The sequence below is a fragment of the Miniopterus schreibersii genome, assembly GCF_964146895.1.
Source record: "Miniopterus schreibersii genome assembly, chromosome: 1".
Lineage (NCBI taxonomy): Eukaryota > Metazoa > Chordata > Mammalia > Chiroptera > Miniopteridae > Miniopterus > Miniopterus schreibersii.
Window position 1 is genome coordinate 52,015,019 of NC_138101.1, and position 16,112 is coordinate 52,031,130.

Consider the following 16,112-nt stretch of genomic DNA (forward strand, 5'->3'; position numbering starts at 1 on the left):
ATGAGCCATAAAACATACATATGTATATATACCTTTTCATCTGAAACAGAACCAGGCAGCCCAGAACTGTCAGAAATGTTGGCCTATTAAAATCAGACTCAGGAATAGCCATTCTATTGACTGCTAAGTCACTCATATCCACTCAAGGACAAAATCTTTAATCAAATGTTACTACAAAATTAAGCAACATCTCCATGAATCCTCATAAAAGCAGACCAACATCTCACACAGAGGAAAAAAATGATACAGCCTAATCTATTATATGGTCAAGAAGACAAATGATTTGGGGGGAAGGGCAGTATTAGGCCTTTCCAAAAATGTCCAATTAAGCTCATAACTGACTATGAGGCCAATAATTTATGAAACTATTAGAAAAAAAGCAATAGAGCTGGGAAGCAGAATAGTATAGGCCCAGTAGAAACAGTCCTACTCATACAGAGTATGCATGCACACTCAAACAGGGCAAGAAAGTGATCTAAACAATAAGCCAGTGCTGCAAAATGAAGACAAATTCTAGCACCAAACTGGAGTGGTGGAGCCCATGTTCTCTCTACTCGAAGATCAAGCAGTATCCCGTCTACCTCCTCTGCCCTCTTTCAGGATTCTATGAATGAAGGATCTCACTGCATGAAAAGGCAACCATACCAGCTGATGCAAAGTACCCCAAGGCCTCCTGAGCAGGCCCATGGAACATTAGTCTTCCTGAGGCCAATAAGGTGAGGCTATCGAACAACTTGAAGATGGAAAAACGAGGTTGATGAATGGAGAAGATGATGGTTCGTCCCTGTTTAGACATCCTAAGGTAAAAGTGAGAAAATAATGAGTCATTAAACATCTGAATCTTGCATTTCTTAGCAAAAAACTTCATTGCTTTTAGCACATTTCTTCCTGATTCAACTTGATTTTCTCCTACTAACATTCTATCTCATATTATCTCTCTGATAGATAAGGGACCTAAATTCAACCCTGTTATGAAATACAAAAGTTTCTTTTCTTTTTTTGGCTACGTACGTATGGCGCTTTATTCTCCAGAGTGATACATACTGTGGTGGGTTGGGCTTGGACCAATGTCCCCGAATGTACAGAATTGAATGAAGTGGGTCTCTGAGAGGAAGCCTCATTTGCCCTGATGTGGAAAGGGAGATGGGGAGAATGGAGATGGCCATTATAGCCAGGGATGTGCTCAGTCCTGTGCTGGCTCCAGTCTGGACTGCAGGGAGATAAGGCAGCTCTCAAGACGGTCACTTCCAGTCAGGGGATGCCTGCCGGGTTTGGAGAGCCTTCCGTACCACATCTTCCAGTGGGCATCTGGTATCTCCCGAGCCCAGGCAGGAACCCCTGGTGCAGGCAGGCTTACTCCAGCCATTGTCCTTTTTGCCTGCTCTACATGTACGGGGTCCATGGGAATAGAGCTGTGGTTGCTCAATGCTGTACCTCCTTCATCAGCCTTGCTCTCTCATGGTGGGTCTGGCAAATGAAGCCCCAGGGTCTGGATCCCATTCTGGATATCAGCACTGGTGCCAGTTCCATCTCCTCTGGTTCAGGATCTTGGTTCAGGGGCTGGTAGGAGTGGCCAGCTGGGCCTGCCCCGGTTTCCTCCTACTTTTCCTCAGGCTCCTCACTGCTCCAATCTCTCACTGCATCCCTAGTGCCTCATTCTGATTGCAGAAGATATGCTCAGGGCCCAAGGTGTCTCCCCCTAGAACCACTCTGCCACCCGGGCAGGGTCCGCTAAAAGCCCGAGGCAGAACCCACACCTCCACTAAAGACTAAAGTTTCTTAAAGTGTGTCCCATGCATGGTCTAGAATCTGCTAGAACATTAATTAAAATTGCAGATTACTGGACAGTCTTCCCAGACCTACTGGGTTTAGGGAATCCATATTTTAACAAGCACCCAGGTAATCTGAAAGTACATCAAGTATGACAGCTTATTATGGACTAAATATTAAAACAATGGTTCTATGCCCCATTCTCATCAATCACTGAAGTCTCCTGGTTCTACTGAAATTGGTGTTCATTCTCTATCCTAATAGTAAAATTAACATTACTGAATACTTACTATGTCTTTGTTAAATATTTATAGATAACCACATCTGAACTCTTACAGTATTCTTACGAGACAATATGGCAATACTGACAGTACCAACAGTATTATAACCTTCATTTTATAGATAAAATCTAGAGGGTTAGAGCAATTGGTTGGTAAGGGGCAGGGCTGGGATTTGTTGGCCCATGGCCAAAACATTACTAAACAACCTTTACACAGGATTTACTACTTATGGGTCAAAGAAACAAAGGCCAAAAGCACTATCCAAAAACTGTTATCATTGGAAGTATTTTATCACCCTGGCGTGGTGGCTCAGTTGATTAGAGCATAGTCCCAGACACCAAGGTTGCAGGTTCCATCCGTGGTCATGTGCATATGGGAGGCAATTGATTGATGTTTCTCTCTCGTGGTGATCTCTCTCTCTCCCTTTCCTCTCTCTCTACAATCAATAAACATATCCTTAGGTGAGGATAAAAATTTGAAAAATAAATAAGTAAAAACTAGAAGTATTTTATTAATACTCACTTCAACTGAGGAATTTTCTGAGCACCTACTATTTGCTAGCTGGGTGTCTAGGTTTGTTTTGACTCAAAGAGGATCCAGGCCAGTAAATCAATCATTTCAATACAATGTGGAATAAAGAAGCTGAGGGTTCCTCGTAAGCAAAATAGGAGGCTAGAAGCCAGTCTGAAGATGATATAAGATAGTGTCAAGGGGGCCAACAGGAATAAGCCACAAAGAAAAAGCGTCATCAAGGTGGAGGAAATATGGAGAACAAAGTTTCTGATGACAGGGTGTATTCAGGAAACTGCAAGTAGTTCAGTGTCACTGCAGAGCTGAGTTGAGAGGTGAAGAGATGGGAAGCTAACAAAAGAGACTGAATCAAAAAGTAAGCCTGTGGGCTCACCCTCCTTGGAGCTGGCCTGTGCCCTTCTTTTGGGCACATGCTTTTTTTAAAAAAACTCTGAGGGCCCCCATGGGACTTGCAACCAGGGGAACAGTGGGCAGCAAAACCCTTGAACCTGTCTCCAAGGCCTTTCTTCTCTGACTCTTCAGTGAGCCAATAGCAACCCCGCTTTGGCTCTCTCCTGTTCCTTTTTCTATCCTAAGCCCTTGTTTCACTGTCACCATACATAAATGCATTCTCAAAATAAAATAAAATAAAATAAATAATAAGCCCATAATGAATCCCTTTATTCAGAAGCAGGAACTTTAGTCAGCAGGCAATAAGGAGCCAGTAAAGACTGGAAGCTGGGAAGTAGGCTGTTGTGAGGGTCTTACTGCTCTAAGTGTGTTCTGAGCACCAGTGGCATCAGGATCAGTGCCTCCCATTAGAAGTGGAGAATCTTGGGCTCCACTCAGAACTGTGGAAACAGAATCTGCATTTTAACAAGACCTAGGTGATCAGTGTGCACAGTGGAGCTTGAGAAAGACTGCGTTAGAGCTCCAGCATAAGGAGAGATGCTTGTGTCCTATGAAAAGTACTCTACTCTGGAAGAGAGGCAAGAACATGAGAGGCAAGGAAGACTGAGAAACCAATTAGGCTTAGGAAACAGTGTTTCTGCAGAGGAATCTAAGACACAAAGGAAAAAGAGACACTTCTGGGACAGCTGCTGAAGACTGATTGGAGTCTAGAGTCTGTGGATTGGACAGTGGGAACAGCATCGATGTGACTTCCTGGCTGGGAAGGGTAGTGCCCTTGTTTTTTGGACTTATACTCCAGAGTATAAGAATTAGTAGTGATAAGAATAGATTGAAATTCAAAAAAATTAATGTAAAAAAAGATGTTAACAACTTAACTTTTGAAATTTCTCCTATTAACATGATCCTCCCACAGCCTTTCTTGGTTAAAGGAAATGCCATTCTTTTTACTCCACTCTTTCATTGTACAGGCCCTAAATTTTATAAGTCATTCTCAATAATCACACCCCATGTCCACTTCATGAGCTAATCCTATTGGTTCCACCTTCAAAATAAAGACAGAATCCACCCACTTCTTACCACCTCACCCCCACCATCCTAGTCAAAGCCACAATCATATCTCAGCTGAGCTGCCACAAACAGCCTCCTGCTTCCCTTGCACTCACCCTTGTCAACTGGATAGTATCTTCTCTATACAGCTGCCTCTCTTCTAAAACTCTCTAAAAGCTTCTCATGTCACCTAGGGGCAGGAAAACCCAGAGATACCACAGCGGCCTACAGAAGCCCATATAATCTGCTGCACACTCAATTCCATATCATGTCTTATTCTAACTGCAAGAACTCAACTGTGTACTCCCCCAAAAATGCATATGTTGAATTCCTAAGCCCCACTAACCAACCTCCCACTCCCCTTAGGTCACTGGGTTCTAGTCCCTCTGGCCTCTTGAGTTCCAAACACATTGGGCATGCTCACCTCAGGGCCACTGGCTGTTCCCTCCAACTAGAGCTCTCTCCCCCAGATATCCAGATCTAGCCCATAGCTCGCATGGCACATCACTGAGGTCTTCCCTGAGCATCCTGCTATGGTCCATAATATGACACCCCCCACCCCCACCACATCAGCCTTCCCTATATTCTTACTCTGCATCATTTTTCTTGAAACACTTATATTAATTGACTGTTCCCCCTCCACCCAACTCCCAACAAAGAAGGGAGAAATATTTGTGTGTTGTGCTCACTGCTGAATCCCCAGCACCAAGATTAAGACCTGGTACCCAGCAAGTCATCAGATATTGTATGAATGTAACATAATGTTCCCATCGCATTTACCTCTTCAGGAGAGAAAGGACAGCATTCGCTGTGCTTGAGTCTAAGCCAGTTGTGGGCTCATCCAGGAACAAGATGGATGGATCAGTAATAAGCTCCATTCCAATACTACTCCGTTTTCTTTCTCCTCCAGACACACCACGAGTAAACTGAGTTCCAACCTAACACACAAATATTATCATGATTAACAAAAACCACCACAGCCACACTATCATTTGTTGAGCTCCTAACATGTGCCAACCCAATAAGAGGCACTCTAATTCATATCCTCATTTATTCTGAACAACAAATAAATGAGAATCTGGGAGAAGAGGTAGGTTTCTCTCTAATTAGACAAATAAACCAAGGCTCAGTTCAGAGTTCCCATGTTGCTTAGCCTGATATGACTCCCATGCTTTAAACAGTTCTATGTGTTCTTTATCAAGCCAAATATTTAGTTTTAAGATCAGAATTTAGAACTTAAAGACACAGACCTAACAAAGTAAAATCACAGTCCAAAAAGGGATAAAAATAGGAGAGGAATAGGTGAAAGCATCTGTAATTTATTAGTCTTTTTATGCACTTCCATTTCTGTCCTACCAAAAAGTCCTTGAGTGGACTCACAAGAAGAGCTGGGCCTTGGTAACTAAGAAAGTGCACTTTCTACCATCCACATTAGCACCTCTTAAATTACCAAATCCAGCGAAATCGACCCTGTCTCTACCCTACTCACGGCAGAATTCCTGACCCCTTCTTTCAGGCAAATTCAGAAGGCAGAACACTCTACAAGTGACTGGCTCAGTCTTTCCAACGAGTCAGTGTCACTGAGTGTGGTGGGGGAGCAGGAAGGTTTGGGAGGAGGCAGGAGGTGGGAAACAACTCTTCTACTAAGAGTCTTCAAAGAGAGAATAGTCAAAGGCTACTCATGCCCTTGATTAGATCCTATTAGCAATTGAGCTATAAAGTACATTTAAAGAGAACTGGAGAAATATGAATCAACATGGGCTCTACATAGTTCATATTAAGAAGTTAATTTTGTTAGTTGATGATGTAATGCAGTTAAGTAGGCAAATGTCTCTCTCTTTTTTTTTAAACATATCTTTATTGATTTCAGAGAGAGGAAAGCAGTTGGGAGAGAGAGATAGAAACATCAATGATGAGAGAGTCATTGATCGGCTGCCTAGCCCACAACCCGGGCATGTGCCCTGACCAGGAATCGAAACCTGATCTCCTGGATCCTAGGTGGATGCTCAACCACTGAGCCACGCCCAGCCGGGCCAAATGTCTTTTTTTAAAAGACACATAGCCTGGCCAAAGTGGCTCAGTTGGTTGGAGCGTCATACCATGCACCAAAGAGTTACTGGTGCAATTCCCAGGTTCCTGGTCAGGGTACATACCTGGGCTATGGGTTCAATTTCCAGTTGGGGCACATACTGAAGGCAACCAATTGATGTCTCTCTCTCTCTCTCTCTCTCTCTCTCTCCCTTCCGCTCTCTAAGCATGTCTTCGGTGAGGATTAAAAATAAACAAATTTTAAAAATGCATAATAAGAATTCAGGGGTCAAATATGATATTTATAACTTTCTTTAAAGTACTTCAGAAATAAAAAGCTAAACCTATTCCTGAAGAAGATGTTAACAGCTGGGAACTCTAGTTATTGGTAATCACATCAGTATATTAATTATACTACTATCATGTCATAACTACAGTAATCAGACCATTCTCTCTACATTTCTGTTGTGTTTAAAATTTCATAAAAAGTAAGACATTTTTAATGTATTGTTTCAGTCAATTTGATAAACTTATCCTAAGGAAGTGAGCAACTGCCTTCAGCTTCTTTTCCCTGGAAATATATGCAAGGAACTCGGGCGATGACGGTAAAGGTAAGGAATGAAAAGTAACTTACTGGAAAGACAAAAATGACATAAACAGAGCCTCAACAAAATAACTCAATCACTCATAAAACAAAACTAAGTGGTAAATGGTAGCAGCTCAGACTTACTCTTCCAAATTACATATAGCAAAATACACTTTTTTTTAAATTTTTGAATATATCTTTATTGATTATAGAGAGAGCAAAGGAGAGGGAGGGATCAATGATGAGAGAGTCATTGATCGGCTGCCTCCTGCACGCCCCCGACTGGGGATAGAGCCCGCAACCTGGGGATGTGCCCTGACCCGGAATCAAACCCCAATTGCCTGGATCCTAGGTTGACACTCAACCACTGAACCATGCCCGGCCGGGCAAAATACACTTTACATAAAGACTATCAGAAGCATCATATGAAGCAGCAGCCAGCAGAATATCCCATCATCTCTGAGTAAGGCGTAGCACGGGGAATTAAACTAGAGCTGTGAACATCTGAAAAGCTCATCTTCACCCAAAGCTTCAAATGTCTTCCCAGAAAATCTGCCACGTCTACTCATCAACTGTAAATCGTTCCCTCACTCATCTCATTTCCCCTTCCTGATCCTGCACAAACCACACAGGGAGCTACTTTGGTGTCTCTTGCCCACAGCTGTTACCTGTAACACCCAAGGGAGCCCGGCACATGGCAGTCTGTAAGCTACACTGGCACAAGAGAGGGAGGGAGGGAGGATGAGGGGGGAGGGGTGGGAGACAAAGTGCCCTAAGAAGGGCTATAGGAAAACAACTTGGGCGCTACACAAATTAGAAGCAAATGCTAATTGGACTGAAAATAATGTTGGAAGCAAAATTACAGCAAAGTGAAACATATAGAGCAATAGCCATGGGATTTTCCTCATTTATGAATTCCAGAAATATGCTTCCAAAGTAACAAGACAAAGTCCCCTGGAGGAAGAGAGGAAGGCTAGCTAGAAAAGGAAAGAGAAAACAAAAACAGGAAAGTTAGTGAACAGATACTGAATGAGACAGGACTTAACACAATTAGTGTGGGGGAGGAGCAAGCGCTGTCATCACAGGGAGGTGGCGCGTGGTCTTTGCAAGAACATGTTTACTTACCAGGCCACACTTCACCTCAAGGATTCGGTCATTTTTTAAAGTTTTCTTTTCCTGGTTAATTTCTACCTTTTTATTAAATAACTACTCACTTTTCTCATCATTACAGAAAGCAACCACTTATGACCACACACATTATAGAAACTGCTGAATAAGAGGAACACCACCCGCCCAGGGGAGGGCCTAATGCTGGTGATGACACCATCAGTTGTTTGCACATTACCTTGGAATCTGCCACTTTAGCCAGACCTAACTCTTGAATAACCATGTTTATCCGTTCATTTTTTTCACGATTACTCATGGTTGATGGAAGGCGAAGAGCTGCTGAGAACTGCAAATTTTCTCTCACTGTCAGCGTTCCCATCACAATATCATCCTTAAGGCAAAATGGCATTTTAACAAGGTCTTTTCAAGTAACATCAGTCTTTCAGCATATACTACTTAATCCCCAAAAATAACAGCCAAGGGAAAGTTCTAGCTAATGATGAACTCGTAATTATACAAATTATAAAAATAACTCCCATATACAGATAGCTACAAAGCCTGGAGGAATAATTCTCATTCCCTATCTGTACACCCAAATAGAACACAGGTAATTAGGATTACTACTAGCAGACATTTCCAGACTGCTTTACACAAGGATTTGCCAAAACATCTTTCTAAGGTAAGGGAAGGAGAGAATTAAAGGTAGGGGAGAAAACGTAAAACAGTAGTATCTTTTGGGAATATGACAACTAGAATTGGTATCATTGTCCCTACAAGGGTCATATTCTAGATTCTCCCTGCCTTTTCATTTAACACTATTCTATATCTTATGGGAGATTATAAAAAGCTGAGGTAAAGAGAGTTGTTTCTACGCTCATACTGTATAATCAATAGGAAACACACTGAACAGTGAGATTATGAGATCTGGCCAAGGCACTTGTCCAGATAGAAGCAGAAGAAATCTAAACTGCAAATTTATGAATACTTACTTGTACCACATAACCAGAGTTACATTTGAAATTCGCAGATCGAGGTGCTCCGTTTATCAAAACATCTCCAGATAATCCCTGTGGATCTTTCCTTGCAGCTAAGATATCTAACAACCTATAAAAGGACATATATGGTGTGTGTTTTTCTCCAACTCAGGTTATATCTCTCAGCCACTCTTAGTACAAATTCTGTTCAAGTTAGAAAATTAGCTGATCAAGAAATTCTATGGTTCAACTATAATTACGTATTTTTTTAATCCCCAAGTTCCTTTTTTTACTCTGTGCTACAATAAAGCCCCAAAATGTGAAAACACAGCACTGTTGGCTGATCCAGTGCAGAACTCACAAACAGCCCTCCACTCTGCCTGACCTCTGGGATCACAACACAGGCAATGTGCTCCTTTACTGAGGCTCACTCCATGATTACTCTGCTCCATCTCCCACTTTCACTGTCATCCCCTTCAATTTCCTCCCCATTAGCTCAAATCATAGCTGACAGCTGTATGTCAATCACCGATCACATCCTGGTAGTAAAGCTCACCTAACAGGACTCCCCGCTCCTCAGGGCAGAACCACGGCTGGATGGCTGCATGTGATCCATAGCGCCTAGGCCCAGGCCAGACATGCAGCAAAGATTCAACTACTACCTGCCCCGGTAAAAGCCAGCTTTGAAAGCACATTAAACTGCAAGGGGAAAGCTTACTGATTCTCTGTTATACTCACGAAGATTTGCCTCCCCCTGTGGGTCCCAGAATGGCGTTGAGGCCGGGTCTCATGATCCCACTGCAAATGCAGAAACAGGCCGGTTTACTGGTTCTGGTTAAAACCAGTTCTAAACATTTAGGGTCTGCATTTAGTACACTCAATGCAAGTTGAAGAAATTAGACAGGAAATAAGCACAAAACAACTTTTAAAGGAAGAGAGAAACCAAAATGTCAATTAATACAAGTCTAGTATACAAAGGATGTCATCACTAGTCAGCACCTATAGGAAAAATGGCTCAGGTCTCTCTAAATTCCTTTCCATTATTTTCTAAACCACTTACACTTTTTGGAAAAGGGCACACAAACTTTCAAGGTTCCCTGAAGTAAAAGATTCTCCTGAAACATCTGTTACCCTTACTTCTCTGACATAATGTAAAGTGCACCGCAGGTCTTGAGTAGCGATTGCTGAGAATTACTTCAGGCCGCCTGATCTGCCGCCCAGTCAAGTTCTAGATAATGAGGCAGTCGACGGGCTTCTAGAGCCACCAGCATTAGTGCTCTCACCACTCAATCTAGTCAGACCAAGGAACAATACATCTGAAGTAGAAATTCAATGACTGAAAAAAAGCACCTTGGGCATTAAAAAGAAAACCTCACCAGTTCCTAATGCTGACAAAATTCTTACTCCAGTTGTAAAAGTAAAACATATGCCCTGGGAAATTCTGTTTCGAAGGGGGAGACGCCACTTTCTATTGGGGATGACCTTTAGGGACGTACACACATGGCGTGGACACTGCATGTTCCAAACAAATTCCGTAGATGACAGTGGGTAGAGAATATTCAGATAGAGGAGGAAGGTAGGAAAAAATTAAGGCAGAGTTGACTGTGCTGAGACTCAGGAAAAATGCAAACATGAATTTGAATTTCACCCCGAAGGCAACTGCTAGAATGGTTAGGAGAATGCGCTGGAGTAAGGAGAGGAAAGGGTGGCCCACCGCAGCCACAGGGGCCTGATGCAATGGAGGCCTGAGGAAGCCCCTTGGAAACCCCAGCGTCCACGCCCATCTCTGTGGAATTGGGAGGTAAATCCAACTTTACTCCCCAGAGGACACAGGACCCATTCCCCTGGAAGGTGCAGAGCAGAAGGCTATTCATTCCCAGACAATGACTTTCACGGGGGCAACTACTCGGATTATACAGCTGTGGTGAGTGACAAACTTCACAGTGCAGTGTCTGTACACAGTGCTTCCGTCCAGGAGGAACTTAGCATTGACTGCCTGTTATGTTGAACACTCATGAGTGTAAAATGCCTGGTGGGTGCTAGGGTGAAATATACCTTCCACGTTGCTCATTAACTTAGGGGCCTCTCACTGAAACACTGGACATATACAATGAGTTAGGTAATTCAGGCATGAGCTGTAAAACAGGAAAATATCTTAGTCTTTCAGTGGCCTTTTCCCCATGATGTAATAAGACTCACTAATGGTTGGATGAACTTTCAAGATGCATTCATCTATAGCTCTTAATGTACCTTCTGCAGTAATAGCTACCTACTGTTTCTAAAATGATCAGAGATAAACTTGTTATTCACTAACACCTCACTGCCAGAAACCCTTTCCAAGTTCTAAAAATATGTACTCAAAAAAAGACCAAAACTGAATGTGAGTGTTCTAGGACAAAGAATTTTGCAGGTCCCCAAGTCAGGCTTCCTTTGGCACTAACCCCTAGCATTACAGAAAACAATAATGGGCAATCCTAACTGCAAGATTTCCAGTTTGGAGCAGTGGCTAACTCTCCCTCCATTCGCTCACCACAATTATTCAGTGTCTACTATGTGTGAAGACATTCTTCCAGGACATTGGTCAGAGCTGAGAATAAAATTCTAGCCATCCCTGGCCGATGTGGCTCAGTTGGTTGGGCATCAGCCCATGTACTGAAAGGCTGCCAGTTTGATTCCCAGTCAGGGCACATCCCTGGGTTGCAGGCTCAGTCCCTGGTAGGGGGTGTGCAGGTAGCAGTTGATGGATGTTTTGCTCTCACATTGATGTTTCTCTCTCTCCCTCTTCTTTCCTCTCTCTAAAAACCAATTTTATAAAAAAAAAAAAAAAAATTTAAGTTCTAGCCTTCGTGGATTCTACATTCTAGCCCAGGATCAGCAAACTACAGGTGGTCATGTTTTCTGTTTTCAAAAACAAAGTGTTATTGGAAGAGAGCCACACTCACCTGTTTATGTCTATGGCTGCTTTCCTGCTACAGTGACAGAGTTGAGTAGTTATAACATGGACGTGTGGCCCATAACGATGACAATATTCATTATCTGGCCCTTTATAAAAAAAGTTTGCTGACCTCAGTTCTAGTCCATAGTCTATAGTTCCCTTGTTGCCTCACCCTACCCTCCCTCAGAACCTATTCCCCACCTTTACTGATTGATAGCCTTTATAGGCCTGAAAGTATCCCGCAATGTATTGTAAAACCTTGCCAACAAGAATTGTCATCTTCTTTCACCACCACCCCATAGCATGCAGCACAGTGATCTACAATGGGTAGACCTGAATAGTGAATACATGAAATAAAACCTAGTGACAGGATTCCTGTCACATCTGCTACATTTTAGTGAATAATGGTAAATGTCATTTAATGGGTAAGAAGTCAATGCCATCCCCAAAGCTTAAAGCATTGTTCCTCCCTACCCTGCCTTGCGCGCGCGCGCGCGCGCACACACACACACACACACACAGTCTTCAATTTCTCTCTTTCCATGCCCCTGGCCCTCCAGTTTAGGGAAGGGGCTTCCATGTCTCCTATTCCCTGTATCCCAGTAGAGCAACACAGTGAAATGCTCTAGTCATCCGAATCCCCATTAGACTAGAAGGTTGCGGAGAACAGAGGGCACATCTCTGTCACTAGAATCTTGCACAATGTCAGGCTCCTAGCAGACATTCAAAATTAGCTGGACAAAGGAGTCTCTACACTTTCATAAATAAATACTTATAGGAAAACCAAATGTTTAAAACAAGGGACCAAAAAAAAATTGCGGAAAATAGGCATAGCTGACTAGGAAGAAAACTCATATGCATCCTCCACCTATTACAGCATGTTCAAATAATGCATCTGTCATTTCTATTAGGCTTTACCTCCCTTCTTTGTGCAAAGGTGATGGGAGTGCTGGGTGGAGGTGCAGCAAAGGCCAGCACCCAAGATCACAGGCTGCAAAGGGAGGTGGGAGGAAGAAAGGAGACAGCTGGAGGGTGGGGAGATTGCTTATATTAAGGAACAAAAAAGTTGATTGAGCCCTGGCCAGTGTGGCTCAGTTGGCTGGAGCATCGTCCTGTATACCAAAAGATTTCGGGTTCAATTCCTGGTCAGGGCACATTCCTAGGTTGCAGGTTCAAGCCCTGGTTGGGGTGTGTACAGGAGGCAACCGATCGATGTTTCTCGTTCTCTCTCTCCCCCTTCCTCTCTTTCTAAAAACCAATAAAAACATATGCTAGGTTGAGGATTAATAAAAAAAGATTAACATCACCTGGAAAGAAACAGGAAAATACCAGGTCGCATGAGACTAAGGAGACATGATGTGGTGGTCAGTCAACTATGTGAAGAGCATGGTGACCAACAGCCCCTTAGGACCCACCAGACCCATTGTGAGGCTTTGCAACCCCTGGGTTGCTCCCAGACAATGACTGAGTGGTTCCATAGGAGAGAGTCCTTATTTCTGAAAAATATACAGTGGAGGAGTTAAGGGTAATTGTGGGGAGCCGTTGTGGCCCCAGGCACGGAGGAGCTGCCTGGGTGAGCTGCAGATGTGCTCCCCTGCTCCCAGGGAGATGTGGGTGAGCTGCTGTGGCCCCAGGCCCAGAGGAGCTGCCTGGGTGAGCTGCAGATGTGCTCTCCTGCTCCCTGACCCAGACCTTGAGGCACCAAAGCGATATTAATTTAGCTTGCGGCCATAAATTCTAGAAAGGCTTATTAGGAAGCTGGCCCTGGCCTGAAGGGTTAAGGGACAGTCAAGTCACATACCAAGCCAAGGACTCAATCCTTCCCAAAAAGTTCCCATTAGAAGCCGAGACAAAGATAGTTACCAAGGTCTGAGCTCCTGCAGGAGGCAGGATGTTTACCTGAAAGTGTGTTTGTGCAGCCTGGAAAGAACTACTTTGTATCGGGCAAGGGGAAGGAATGTGGGGCAGGGTGCTATTCAGCAAAAACAACAGCACCGGTATAAATTGAGCTTGGAAAATAAACTCGGGGCTGCAGCCGTCACGAGCTGCAGTCTTCCTGATCCCATCTTTTTTGTGTCTGTCTTTTCTCCATCCTCACCCCTACTCTTAGGACCGTTCGCCTCTGCCGGCGGGCTCCGGCAGGTAATAGAGCATAGTATGAACCATTTGCTCTCAAATGGTTCAGAAAATGCTAATGATAATGAATTATCTAAAAATACAAAAGGACTAGCAAATGCAGTGAAATGCTAACAGGTGGGGTGTCTGTTATGTTCCCACAAGTGTTAAGTTTGAAATTATTTCAAAATAAATTATTAATTTTTAAAATCTCCAAATAGTATAATGAATTTCCCTGAAAATTATATGATCTACACATGTACTGGAATGGATCATTTAGTCCATACATCTTCAGTGTTGGTGAGGAAAAGCCTAAATGCTAGGTATGGGTGCAAACTAAGCATAACAGAATGATTTCTGATAAGATAGTAAAAACATGTTTTCTAATTCTCGTTGTCAGATTTTATCTTCTTACCCCCCACAGAGAACATCAGGTTCTAGTTACTTAGTTCTAAAAATAAAATTACAAAATGTCCAAAGGGAAAACAAAGATCGAACTTCTAAAAAGCTTTTTTAGAATATTATTACTATTGTGAATGGAGGTGGTGCTATCAAAATTAAGTAAAAATAAGATTAATGAGAACAACCTTTCTCCCATCTCAGTAGCTCTGTTTAGTGGGAACCAGCAGATAGTAGAAAAATTAGAAACACAACATTGAATGAAAGGGATGACCTTCCACATGGACACCTGAACCAGAACAATGAGTAAGCAGAAAACTCTGGTGTCCTATGAGACGCATATAGGCAATAACTTCTGAAGGTATATAAATGTCCAATCACAATGTTGTACACCTGAAGCTGATACAATATTGCATGTAAACATTAATCGAAAAAATAAATGTGTTACCTTCCACTTAGCACAAAATCTGAAGTGACCAACATTTTCTTGACTGTTATGTTCCACAAAAACCTTGTCACTTTCAAAAAGGTCAGGCACTTCTATCTAGGCATGTAGCAAAAGATAAAAGTTTTGTGCCTACCTTTCTCTCCTTAATTTCCTGGTCAGGGTTGCTTACCCAATTAAAGAAAGCAACAAGGAACTAGGCATGACTGTATGTGTTGCTGCCTGAAGAAAGTTCTATCCAATTCTACACAGTCCCTGACCTCACCACCACCCAATCAATCCCAGGTCCTTGTTCTTTCTTCCCCATGAGATGCAAACATGTTTTCGTCTATTGGTCATTTCCTAGCCTCCTGGGAGCAGTTAGTTGCTACTAACAGAAAAGAACAATCACCTTAACTGGTTTGGCTCAGTGGTTAGAGCGTCGGCCTGCAGACTGAAGGATACCAGGTTCGATTCTGACCAAAGGCATGTACCTCGGCTGCAGGCTCGATCCCTAGCCCGGTTGGGGCACATGCGGGAGGCAACCAATAGATATGTTCTCTCTCACATTGATGTTTCTCTCTCTCCCTCTCTCCTTTCCACTCTCTCTCTCTGAAGAAGCAATGGGGGGGAAGAACACCCTCGAGTGAGGATAAAGAAAGAAAAGACCATAATCACATAGAACACATCAAGAACAAATGGGAAGCATCTGATTCTATACAGGTTAGAGGCCATACCTGGCCCAAGAGCTCTTACAACCACTCCTCCAGGCTCACAGAGCTAGAAAAAGTGTTTGTTGCACCCAGGAATAATTATTTCCCCTATCAAATGAACAAATTAACTAAACAAAACACATAGGCCATGCTGTCTGAGAGACCTAGACACACTCCCCACTGCACATAGAGGAGGAATCAGGCTCACTTTTTTAGAAATCAGAAGAACATGAAAAATCCTAGTGGCTGTCATCTGTGAAAGAATAGAGATATGTGGTCCCAAGTAGATTCTATTCTCATTTCCCTCCTCGCTCTACTGCCCACTCCAGTGCCAAGTGATGAAAGAGGAGAATGAAATGGAAGAAGAGAATGAAAATCATAGTTTTGTATTGATTTGGATCCTGAATTCTCTCACGTTGGACTTCCACTCCATAACCTGAGCTTAAGCCACAGTTTTCTTGTATTTAAGTAGATTCTGTCTGTCTATATAATGTGGGAAAGCATGAGGTAAATTGTTATAAATGATAAATGACTGTATAAACAGCCCACTCATTTAAAAGAAGTCTATTTGAAAAGCAAAGGACTTTCACAGTTCATTGTCTCTTCAACCCCCTGACTCTTGCTTCTAAAACATAAAGGATATAAATTGCATACCTAAGGTGTTTGGCTCATAAAGTACAGTGAGTGATCTTGTATTTCACAGACTAGAATAATGAAGCTCACAGGTTACAATTCTGTCCCCATAATTGGGAAGCTGTAAGTCACACAACCAGTCCTCTTTCCACTAAACCAGAAGGCTTAGCCCAGGAAAA

The 16,112-nt window shown here is 42.8% G+C and overlaps 1 protein-coding gene and 1 pseudogene across 2 annotated transcripts in view; both read right to left on the reverse strand.

Annotated features, from left to right (window-relative positions):
* LOC308560607 (broad substrate specificity ATP-binding cassette transporter ABCG2) overlaps positions 1 to 16,112 on the reverse strand; it is a 49,161-nt gene that overhangs the window by 23,258 nt on the left and 9,791 nt on the right. Inside the window, exons 3-7 of the mRNA XM_081144652.1 lie at positions 9,453 to 9,512; positions 8,730 to 8,844; positions 7,979 to 8,131; positions 4,800 to 4,957; positions 646 to 797 (exon numbers count right to left, since the gene is read on the reverse strand). Of these exons, the coding sequence (XP_081000778.1) occupies positions 646 to 797; positions 4,800 to 4,957; positions 7,979 to 8,131; positions 8,730 to 8,844; positions 9,453 to 9,512 (638 nt within the window). The remainder of the gene's footprint in view (positions 1 to 645; positions 798 to 4,799; positions 4,958 to 7,978; positions 8,132 to 8,729; positions 8,845 to 9,452; positions 9,513 to 16,112) is intronic.
* On the reverse strand, positions 1,242 to 3,981 carry LOC308562537 (male-enhanced antigen 1 pseudogene; annotated as a pseudogene). The gene is made up of 2 exons: positions 3,977 to 3,981; positions 1,242 to 1,731 (listed from the first exon to the last, which is right to left on the reverse strand). The product of its transcript is annotated as a male-enhanced antigen 1 pseudogene (transcript).